Genomic DNA, 12,606 nt, shown 5'->3' on the forward strand with positions numbered 1-12,606 from the left:
GCGCAGAGCCCGTAAGCAACATGAAAATGCAATTTTTTTGACTGATTTGGATTCCTTATACTCTGAGTAACAATATCCATTGATTTCCGATCGATTTCGACCTATAACAAAGGAATGCACTGGCGTCAAAGTTGAAATTCCGCGTGCGCGTCTTTCTGCAAATATAGTGAAAAAACATGTCTTTGTTTATTTCGCCATAGCTCTTTAAATCGTCCGTTGACCCCATATTTCTATTGCATATTACAAAAGTATATGAATTGAAATAACATTCCAAGTATCAATATTGCCAGGAACACGCGATGACGTCATCATATCGTCATTTTAAATAAAAAAAGTGGAATTGATTTTTTTGAGGTACTGTTTCAGACATTCATTTGCTCGTATCTCTGTTGTTTAAGCTCAATATTATCCCAAATTCAGATATGTTGTACTTTGAACATTTGCCTCTCAAGTCCATGTGATGGTTTTGAAATATGATGACGTCATCATACTAGAAATTGTAATTAAAGGTAAAGACTCAAAATCAGACAAGTTTACGTGTTATGTCTATGGGAGGTGATTTTTTTTCAAACCATGCATTGACTTGACAACGTTTAAGCACCTTTACCTCATCTGTTTTTGCTCCATTTCCTCTGAAACATACGTATGTTGTAGCTGAGACAATAAGCTTTAGTAATCGTGCATTTTATGTTTTCAAATCTCCTCATTAGGTTGATAATTTTGTAGTTTAAAACTGAAAATGAGAATGCAATCTGTACAGAACGATTCCCAATTTTTCTTTGCAACTGTATATTGATCGAATCCACGCTGCCACTTGTGAGAAGTTGAATAGCGCCATCACAAGTCAACTAGTCACGATAGTATTATTATATATTTAAGTTTCGCATTCACTCTTCAGGACATCCGTGTGGCGTAATCGCTTAGCGCTGGGTGTTCATAACGCCATACCGGAAGGTGAGAAGTTCGACTCCCGCAGGACTTTTCCCGTTCTTTTTGTTTTTCTTTTCTTTCTTTTTTTCGGCAGTTCAGCTTTACTCCGATGTCATTTATCATATTATTTTATCAAGTGTACGTAACCCGTGAACACGGCTGCTCTATTTCCCTTGTTTTGTATTGGAGTTTGGCGGATTGGGTTTGCTTCATTAATTTTGTCACACTTAATGTTGTAAATTGCCCCTTGTTACAGTGTCCCGCTTGCCACCTTTCGTTTGCTCTTTCCTTTTCTCTTCATTGGTTATTGTTATACTGTAACAGGATAGGTAGGAACATGTACGTTTGAATAACTTGCAGGAATGGGAGCTGAATTGATTAACTCTAGTCCAGGTGTATGGCGTCTCGCTCATCTCTTTGAAATTCCAGGTTGTTATTGTTTGACCCAATAACGGAGATGTAGACAGGTTTTATGTTGCTATAGAGGTATCTTGTGCCACATGAATTGAATACATCACTGTTTAGTAGTAGTAATGAACTTTTTCATGTTGTAAATGATATAAAGATATGAATTTCACATCCAGTCTTCGGGACAGCCGTGTGGCTTTATAGTCGCTTAGCGCGCTGCATGGTCATTATGCACTACCTTAGGACGAGATGTTCGAGACCCGCAGGACGCTATTATTTTTTTTTCTCTCTCTTTCTTTGTTTTTCTTTTGGCAGTTCAGCTTCATTCCGATGTCATTACCCCACGACACACAGTCACTCAAGTTCCCTTTTTTTTGTCGGAGGCTGGAGGTTGGATTTGCTTCATTTATCATACGTAATGTTGTAAATTGCCCTTGGTATACAGTGCCCCGCTTGCCACCTTTCGTTTTCTCTTTCCTTTTCTCTACGTTTGTTCCTGTAGACAGGTCGGGAAATAATTTACATAATTCAACTGGAGCAGGAATAGCAACTGAATAAATTAACTCTAGGCCAGGTGTATGGCGTCTAGCTCATCTCTTTGAAATTCCAGATTGTTATTGTTTGACCCAATAGCGGAATTGTAGACAGGTTTTATGTTGCTATAGAGGTATCTTGTGCCACATGAGTAGAAGGCATCACTGTTTAGTAGTAGTAATGAACTTTTTCATGTCCCTCCATGTCAGTTATAGGGGCTATAGGGGTTGTGTGTCTATCTGCCAAAGAAAAGGAAAACTTATTTTCGTCATGGCTGTTTCTCTATACGTAGCCGTAGGTGATGAGTGTTGTTGGTATCTGAGCAGTAAATAACATAACATCAGGCTGAAATCCCCCTTAGTTATACGCGCTAAGCGTTCAATTGATATTTATCATCTTGATTTATGTAGTCAATCACTGCTAATGGACGGTTACAGAATTATGTTATGACACCTTTCACTGAAAGTTTGTAAAGCAAAGTTTGTGGACAAGGCAAGCAATTGTACATGAATAATACCATTGATTTCAGAGGGAAATTATGGTATACCTAAATGTAAGGGTATCATTGCTTTGGAATTGCTGAGACAATATTATCTTGGCACGAGGGCTTCCACTTCTAATAACAGATCCCTTTGAAGATGTGTCAGTCACGGGTGATCGTCATGATTCACCTTTCACGTAGAAGGTATACGTTCCACACTCTTAGTTCGAGAAGACTTACCATCATACTTCAAATTGTGATTAAAGGTAAAGACTCAATATCAGACAAGTTGACGTGTTATGTCTATGGAAGGTGATTTTTTTTTTTTAACCATGCATTGACTTGACAACGTTTAAGCACCTTTATCTCAACTGATTTTGCTCCATTTCCTCTGAAACTTAAGTATGTGGTAGCTCAGACAATAAGCTGCAGTAATCATGCATTTTATTTTTTCAAATCTCCTCATCAGGTTGATAATTTTGCAGCTAAAAACTGAAAATGAGAATGGAATGTGGACAAAACGATTCCTGAATCATCTTTCACGTATAAGCTTACGTTCCTCATATTTTCTCGTCAAGACGTACTGTCATGGCCGAGAGGATAAAGGCGACGTCACAAGAGACGTGAGGTTGCACACGTACGGGTTCGAACCCCATAAGAGCACGAAACAAAATACTTATATCTTTTGCTTTTTTCCTTTTATGGAGTATTCACCTTCGTCCATGTAGAAATCACGTTTTCATGTAAACGTACACACACACACACACACACACACACACACACAATATCCCTTTGTTTTTTGTTGGAGACCACATTGCTTTGACAGGCAACTTGGACTTGAAATTACAAATGTTAAAGTGAAGATGACTTTTAAAAGACCGCATGGCCATGTTTGATTCTTTTTTTTACAATATAAAGACCTATTGGTAAATATTCATTCACATATCCTTTCCAATCAACTTACTTGGACACGCCGACACCACTACACGAAATTTTCAATTAGTTGCATGACAGAAACAATTTCATCTGAATTATGTAGGACTGTATAAAGAATTGGACTTCACGAACATTTCTCAATATTACTTCAAGTCGCTACTTTACATTATTTTCGTTGTCGATCACTGAAAATGAGAATGGAATCTGGTTGAAACGATTCAAGATTTATCTTTGTAACTGCATATTGATCGAATCCACACGGCCACTCGTGGGAAGTTGAATAGCGCTATCAGTCACTTGACGTAAATAGCCAAAAAACTGAATATAAATGTATAGCATACATAGATATATTTAAGTTTCGCACAGGAAGTTGAATAGCGCTATCAGTCACTTGACGTATATAGCCAAAAAACTGAATATAAATGTATAGCATACATAGATATATTTAAGTTTCGCACAAGATCTTCGGATCTTGCATGTGGCAGAATTGCTTAGCACGCTGCGTGTTTATAATGCCCGACCGGAAGGAGAGAAGTTAATCGAGTCCCGCAGGACTTTTTCCTTTTATTTCTTTTTGCTTTCTTTTTTTCTGCAGTTCAGCTTCACTCTGATGTCATGAACACAGCTACTCTATTTCCCTTGTTTTGTATTGGAGTTTGGAGGTTGGGTTTGCTTCTTTAATTTTGTCACACGTAATGTTGTAAATTGCCCCTTGAATTAAAACAGTACCCCGCTTGCCACCATTCGTTTTCTCTTTCCTTTTCTCTTCATTTGTTCTTGTTATACTGTAGCAGGATGTTTAGGAACGTGTACGTTTATATAATTAACAGGAATGGGAACTGAATTAATTAACTCTAGTCCAGGTGCATGGCGTCTCGCTTATCTCTTTGGAATTCCAGGTTGTTATTGTTTGACCAAATGACGGAGTTAAAGACAGGCAGGGAAGGAAGTGACGTGATATTGCTTCATAATGAGGAATTTCGGGCAACACCTTTCCAAGTGTAGTGATTATGACGGCGTTCTCTGCCGTTTATTTTCGTCGTGGTTGTTTCACTAGTTCAGCCATAGGTGACATATGTTGTTGGCATCTGGGAGAATAGAACAGATCTGTACCAAACTGGAATAGTCCTATAAGCAATGTGGTAAGCGTTCAATTTTTTGCATTATCTTTCTTCTTTAAAGTCAGTCATTACTGATCGAAACACACAATATAATATGACACGTTCTACTGGTAGTTTAGGAAAAGGGAGTTACTGCACGATGCAATGATAAATGTGCTACCATTGATTTTAGAGACGTCATTGTGGTGTGGTACTGGTGATGGTAAGGGAACCATAGATTGCTTTTAAAGTAATGAGACAATCATTGGACCTTTGCATCAAGACCGTATTCCCATCTAGAATATAATGCATGTTCGTGCGGCGTTTTTTTTTTAAATCCTGACGTGGGCATTTTCTTTTTCTTGTTTTTAATTCAAGAATGTTATATCTAAATTTGTTTCTTTCCCCTAACATTTTTTTTTTGTTGAATATAAAGTTGGACGTTCCGTGACCGAGTAGAAAAGCAGCGATTTAGTTACAGTTTCAATGCATCTTGTTTACCATCTTCTCTTACATTAAATTGATGGTTTTTATATTTGACATGGTCTGTCTATTTGCCAGTTTATGCTCATAAAACACTGCTATAACAACTAATACATTTGCTTCACTTGTCACACGCAATGATATGGATTGCAGTTGTGCATGCAGTTTTCCTTTTGCCACCTCTCGTTTTTCTCTCCCCCTTTCCCTCACTTTGGTTTTGTTATACTGCAGATGGGAATGATTACAATAACATAACCCAACTTGAGGTAGGAATGAGAACTGAATAAATTAACTCTAGGCCAGGTGTATATAGCGTCTCGCTCATATCTTTCAAATTTCAGGTTGTCATTGTTCGACCAACGGAGTTGAAGACAGGCTTTATGTTGCTATAGAGGTATCTCGCGCCACATGAATGGAATGCATACGCTGTTTAGTATTAGTAATGAACTTTTTCATGTCCATCCCTGCCAATAAAAGTGTGTTTGACGAGGTTCTGTGTCATTCTGCCTACGAGAAAACAAAGTTTTATTTTCGCCATGGCTGTTTCGCTATGCGTAGCCGTGGGTAATGGATATTGTTGGCATCTGGGCAGTAAAGAACCGAGTATCATGCTATAATACCCCCCCCCCCCCGTTAGGTTCTAAGCGTTCAATACGGTGATATATCTTTCTTCTTTATTATATCAATCACTGCCGATGGAATTACAGAATGCACGATACAAGTAATGGTGCATGAGTCATATAGACCATTGATTTTATGTGAGAAATTATGATATGCCTATAGTAGGGGTGTCATTGATTAGGAATTAATGAAACGATTAAGCACTCCTTCCACTTCTAACTGTCCCCTTTGAATGTGTGTCGATCACGTGAGATCGTCATAAATTATCATTCACGTATAAGCTTACGTTCAAAGTGTACTCTTAGTTAGAGGAGACCTATAGTTACATGGTTAAAGGCGATGTCTCTTTCGCTGGAGCCGTACGTTTGGCCCATTTTTCTTTTGCCCTTTTCTCTCTAATTGAGGTATCACTTTCGTCCAGGATAAATCACATTCTCATGTAAACAGACTCACTTGCTCTATATCCCTTGTTTTGTATCGGAGGCTTCATTGGTTTTAATGCTGGTAAATCTCACAGGCTTGTATATAGCTGTAAGAGATCTCTGAACTGAGCATTGTAATAGCAAGATTAGAGGGAGTCATATTGGTTATGTAAATAATGGTCAAAGGTCATGTTTTAAAAGGCCACTGTTAATGCCAGGATGGTTATAAACACTTAATTGTCATATTTTATTTGTACGTGCCGAGGATCGCTTGGACCCCGTTTACAGTGCGAGGCTCTGCCGCGGCTCGGCCGCGCCGAGCCCACCTTCATTTCGGTGTAAACGCGCAAAAGGCCAAATGCGGGGCCAAAATTGGCCTCGCATTATGCCACGCTCTGGAGGTGGTCTCGGCCGCGGTCGAGCCGCGGTCGCGCCCGGCCTTTTTCTCAGTGTAAGCGCAAACTGGGCTAAATGCGCGGCCAATTTTAGTCTGGCTTCCAAACCCTCGCCTGTACTATTTCGCTATTCAGGATATTAACCACTTTAACGTCGAAAACTAGGATAGTTTAAGGTGGTTTTGTCCTGCAAAGGATTTTCTCCTTCGGCAAAGGCCTTTGCCCGAACGGCGACTTCGTCGCCACGGAATTCAGTTGGCAAAGGATCTGAAAACCAGACAATACCAAATTGCGTTTGTTTAAAAGTAGAGCGCCACTACGACAAAATATTGAAAGGTTTGAATCAAAAGTGCGGCCGAGCCCGGCAGTGTAAACGGACTAAATTGCGGGGCTCGGCCTCGCAATTGAGGTTGGCCTTGGCCGCGGCTCAGCCGCGGCTCGGCCCAGCCCCGCACCGTAAACGGGGTCTAAGTTTATGCACTGTACGTACTCAAAAAGTCCGTAAATCGATTTAGTCGCACACGCACAGAATTTCCACTTAGTTTGTGTGACAGAAAAAAAAGTGTGATCTGAATAATGTAGGCCCAAAACAGTTCAACTAAGTATCTCATTATAACTTCAATGTGCTATATTATTTTCTTTTCTTTGTCGATCACGGATGACCGACATCTGATGAACCCAAGCGTATCACCTAACTCGTCTTCAGTGTGACGAGTTTCATATCTCGTTACCCTTGTTGTTGTTGCTACCTGGTTTTCTAGTGCAGAAGAGAAATACTCACCTGAAGGCACTTGTGTACGTGGTTTCCCACAAAGGATTTGCTGTCGTATGCTTGGCGGCACACCTTTAGCTTTTGGAGCACCATTTCAAGTCGGGTCATGACAGGGCCTGTACCAAATCTGACTTCTGGCAAATTTGAGATTTCCTTGTCCTAGATAAAGGAGAAATCATTTTGATCAATACTTTTCTCAAAGGATCTGCTTTGGGAATTTTATGAAACAAATGCGAAAAATCAATTAACATAATAAATATAAATTATAGCTCTCATAAAGTCATGAAAGATTACCACTTCACATTTCTCCTTCCTCTTTTCCTCAGCCATCTCCAGAATTGTTGCAGGAGGCTCAGTGTCATACAACAGGGCAATCATGGTATGCTGCTGAATTAAGTCATCAATCTCCTCCTCTAGCTCCTTAGCCTTGCTCTGAAGTGAGAATTTCCTCATGGCTTGCTTGTAAGCCGTCTTGGCATTAGACAGCTCAGTTTCACTCACTGTTAGTCTCTCCATGATCTTCACATCCAGTTCATGGCATTTGCCACTCATCGAATTAAAGTGTTTCAAAAAGAGACCCAGGGAAATGTGAAGTCCTGGTGGGCACACCTAGTGTAAAAGAAATGAGATTTTTGTAAGGTTCCTTCCATGTTTCATGTTTGAAGCCTGAGCTGTAGACATACATGAACCTCCCTTTCTCATATGTCTTGTATTTCTTTGCATTTTAAGCAGGATTTCATAGCAAAGCCTTACTGCATAGACGAATCAAATGCCCAATCACTGAACACAGATGAGCATTCATGCACAAACCGACAAAGATGGCAGGATGCAAGCATGGAACCATCTGAGTGCACCTTAAATGTGAGATTCAAAAGCAGGTGTGTCTCCATATTAACATAAACTTATATTCTTTGGGCCCCTTACTGTTTTTGGAAATATTTACAGTATATGTTTAGTGTATTGATATTATTGATGCTCACTTGGTCAATCGGGATTCGGAAAAACGGTGAACGGATGACATTGTTAGCCTCCTTCGCAATACCATGCTGCGTGAAGTTGTTGAGGGACACGTCTAAGCTCTGAAGTGTACGGGTTTGTTGGGTAGCCTTCCTCTCAGCAGGTGGAATGCTCATATCTTGACGTGTTGCTGAGCAGTGCAGACAGCAATGACGCCCTGCAAGAGTTCAAAGTGTGAAGTACAACGTCAATTGCTATATTGATTGTCGTCTATATTTCTACCCGACATAAAAGAAACTATGCCTGTGACCATACTCTTGGCAGATTTTAGCCTTCAAAAACTGTACTTTGAACATTTAACTTAAAAGTCACGTTCGCACTCCAGACTCAGTTGTCCGAGTGCCAAGTTCGCATATTCTGCTCAAATGCACAAACCCACCAAAAAACTGATTGATAAATCGTCAAATTTCACAATACAGTGGACTTCCATTATAACGAAGTCCTCGGGACCGGCAATTTTCTTTCATTATATCGAAATTTTGTTATTACCGAATGAATAAACATTACAAATACCAGTAAACAGAGTTGATAATTTTGCGGCCTAAATTGTACTTCCTTGTAACCGGAATTTCGTTATAAACGTGTTCGTTATAAACGTGTTCGTTATAATGGGAGTGCACAGTTCAATGAAAGTGTTTTTTTTTTCTTCGCAATTCTATTCCTGTCACATGTAGCTTGCATTTTATGTGGTGATTGACTATCAAGCGGTGCTATTGTCTATCTACTATATTTGCAAGTAAATTCTAAGTTTCTGTCATTGTTTTGTGTGCAAAAGTCATGCTTCTACAATAATGCAACTACTGGTCATTTGACAGAAAAACAATAATACAGTCTTTTGATTTGTCAAATAATTTATATTCAAGGAAAAGTGGGCATTTTTTTTAAACTCATTACATGTCCAGGGTAACAAATATCTATAAAAATTACATAGATTTACTTGCTGCTTACCACTAGGTCCAGATAGGCCGTACATGCGTGTCAGGTACTCACAGTCTCCAAACGCAAAGAGCCGGATCTTCTTTTCCCTTAAGATGAAAGCATTGGACAATACAGATTTTATGGCGCCATGCAGCACAAAAACAACATTTCGTATCCGAGTGTCTTCATGAATCAATAGTTTCAGTGCAGGCCTAAAGAATCAAAACAAAGAAAGCAGTAAAGGGTTGTTTGCCTTCATTGAACCTTATAAATAGAGTACATTGTCCACATTGGCAAAATGACTGATTTGTGACATTTTACATTACTTATCGTCCATTCTTGAAAATTGCACAATATCACCTTTCACAAAAATGTGTGTGATGGTGAAATATATAATTTTCACAAGAACATTAAGAATAATTAACAATCATGATAGGCATATTGTTCACATTACAGTGGCCTTTTCTTTTGTCATCGAAATTTCGTTATCCGAACAAATAAAAAATAAAAACATAGAGCTGATAATGTAACGACCTCAGTCTTTACTTTGTTGTAACTGGAATTTCATTATATCAGTGTTCGTTATAGCGGGAGTGCACACAGTGTTCATTATAGCAGGAGTGCACTGTATCACCAGACTTCATACCTCCAGTAGGAGTGCGATAACTCCTCGATTTGTGCTTGCACCGACTTCAATGCCACCTGAAGATTGTATGGTGAATCATTTCCAGGGAATAGCAAGATCACACGGGTATTGTGGAGACTGCTGGGACGACCAACGTTGGCTATCTGGATCATGAGCTTGAATGTTCCCTTGCCCTTATCTCCGCCAACCTTCACCCAAATCTCCCCCTCAGGAATGTTGCCATTATGCCAAGTCAGTTCATCAAGTCTGTTTTGCAACATGAGCAATGTGATACTGCAATTTCTAAGCCATCTTTTCAAAAGTAGGCCAATGTAGCACATTAAAACTGACTAAAAAGGTGTGGTTGTCACATAATAGGCAAAAATTATTTGATTGTTATCCACATTGCTTAAAAAAGCCCACAAAATAGGGCCTACTGATATATCCCATGTGCACAAAATATTTTTGTGTGTGTGTGTCTGTGGGTACATGTAATACCATATAGTACAGTTCTTTTATTGATCCATAACTCAAACAATTATAAACATCCGATGACATTATACAATGTCCACATGACTGACATAATAAAAAAATTCCAAACTAGATCACATACAAAATAAAGATTAATCTCAACATAGCAAGGGAAATCTGTGGATCTTTAATAAAGGAGACCTCCGGATGATTTTCAGATTTTTACATTTGAACAACTATAAATTACTTATACTGAGGACAGAGTTTTAGAATTTGTGACAATTGGGATGAAGAATAAGAATATTTTCCAAATTTAGAACAAATTGCAATGAACAAGGACGATGACATGGCAGAGTCACTATAAGAATGCATGAGTTGGGGCTCCAGGAAGCAGAACAAAAGAAGAAGGCATGCATAGATTATACACAGGTGAACTTGCAAGCAAGCGGTATTGTGATGGTTATTACACTGCTACATTGCTGAAATATGTGAACCTCCTATGTCATCATCCTTGTTCAGTGTAATTTGGGTAAGGTTTTTCAAAGTATTGTTTCTCTGTTCAAGAACCACAATAAATTCCACAAATCTATACATGGAGCTGTTGATTTATGTACTATACATGATGTGAAATTATGAAAATCGTCTGGAACGTCCCTTTAAATAAACCGAATTAGATTATAATTATTCCTATTACGTAAACTCAGTGAAAGGCGTATGTGACACTGTCATGTCTGATGACATACAGTCAACTTCGGATACCTCGACGTCGGACGCGTAGCTCGAAAAAAAAAAATAACTCGAAGTTCGGTTACCTCGAAGTGAAATCTACTGTCCCGATCTTAATTAACTTATTATTTTTCCCAGCATGTTGCTCGAATCGAAATTGCGAAATCACTCAGTATCTCCGATTAGCGCGTGGACAGCGAAGACATGTCACAAATCTTTTCACACTCGACTGTAAATATTCTGAGACCAGGGCCCCATTTCATAAAGAGTTTATTTGATGACAACTCTTTGCTGGAATGACTATTGTCATGGTAACGACAAGAATACAGCTTCCTGATTGGCTGTTTGCTGTGGAAAATGGTCATTCCAGCAAGAGTTGTCATCCTAACATCTGTTATGAAATGGGGCCCAGAACAATCGCGCGCCCGAAGAAATACCCGGTACACAGCTGACAAGAAAAATCCCCGACACCTACCTACACACGTACACGGTATGCACATAGCACCCGTGCCAATGGAGTGCTTACGATAGCACTACGCTCTGCCCCATCATCTTCTTTTCTTTAACCTCTGTGTTTTAATTCTTGATCATGATAGTCATACAGTGCGCGTAGATTTCTTAACCGTCGTGGGGCACCTGCTTAGGTGTTGACAGTTATATCTTTGGCATTAATCACGGTCCACTGTCCAAACATCAATTTCTATTTTTTTTTTTACTTTTTTTTTTTGTCTTTCACGAAGTTTGTTTCATTTATTCTTCCCCGAGAACGCAAGCACTGATTTTTTTCACCAGCAATGCAATTATGAAAATAGTGTGGTATATGATCTGGAAGTATAGGCCGAGCATAATAAAGAATAGAATAAACAGGGCTCCGCACTAACTTTTATCCACCAGTATCATTAATTCTTATTTTTTGGTGGTCGGAAGTAAAGTCTGGTGACACACACACACACACACACACACACACACAAAAGTCAAGAAAAACATTAGAAAAACTAAATCGGTCCTACTAAACATAGAAAAATTAATATTAAACATTTTCGAAGTGATACAGATGCCCATGTCTAAAACAAATGAATAGAAAATCCAATCGTCTTTTTCTGTGTATCAAGATTTAGCAAATAGGCGTAGAGATTATTATAAAAGTTGATGCCTATATATTTAGGAGGTCAAAACTTACGTTTGAAATGAAAAAGTGGGAGCATTTGCTGACATTAAATTTTGTTAGCATCCAACATTTGTTTTAGCATTGTAAAGAGCTGAAAGTTACCTTATTGGTTTCTTATTGTAAAAGCGATCACCCAACATTTATTAGTATAGCACCTTACGGAGCCGAATATTACCGTGAATCATTTTCAAATGTAAAAGCAAACAACCCGTCTCCGACATTCATCTTAGCATCTTGGAGCTGAGTGCTATCCTTAAACATTTCCAAACGTGAAAGCAAACATCCGTTATTTGTTTTAGCATCTAACTGAGCGGATTAATACCGTTAATCATTTCCAAATGTAAAAGCTACAATCTGTTATTTATTTTTGCATCGTACGGAGCAGAATATTACCGTTATTCATTTCAAACATCAGACATTTAATTCATTATCGAACGGAGTCGAATGTTACTGATGTCCACTTCCGAAAGTGAAATGAATCATCTAACAATTATTTCATCATCGTACGGAGCCAAATGTTACTGTTTTTCATTTTTGAACGTCAAGGCAGACATCAGACATCTATTTTACCATCAAACGTAGCTGAATGTTACTGTTAT

General features: G+C 38.8%; 1 protein-coding gene across 1 annotated transcript in view; it reads right to left on the reverse strand.

Moving 5' to 3' along the window:
- The window catches only part of LOC140241094 (uncharacterized), a 35,513-nt gene extending 25,590 nt beyond the window's left edge, over positions 1-9,923 (reverse strand). Inside the window, exons 1-5 of the mRNA XM_072320861.1 lie at positions 9,664-9,923; positions 9,048-9,124; positions 8,063-8,256; positions 7,377-7,691; positions 7,092-7,241 (exon numbers count right to left, since the gene is read on the reverse strand). Coding sequence (XP_072176962.1) covers positions 7,092-7,241; positions 7,377-7,691; positions 8,063-8,256; positions 9,048-9,124; positions 9,664-9,923 — 996 coding nt within the window. The remainder of the gene's footprint in view (positions 1-7,091; positions 7,242-7,376; positions 7,692-8,062; positions 8,257-9,047; positions 9,125-9,663) is intronic.
- Positions 9,924-12,606: the final 2,683 nt, after the last annotated feature.

Source organism: Diadema setosum, chromosome 17, assembly GCF_964275005.1.
Source record: "Diadema setosum chromosome 17, eeDiaSeto1, whole genome shotgun sequence".
Taxonomy (NCBI): Eukaryota; Metazoa; Echinodermata; class Echinoidea; order Diadematoida; family Diadematidae; genus Diadema; species Diadema setosum.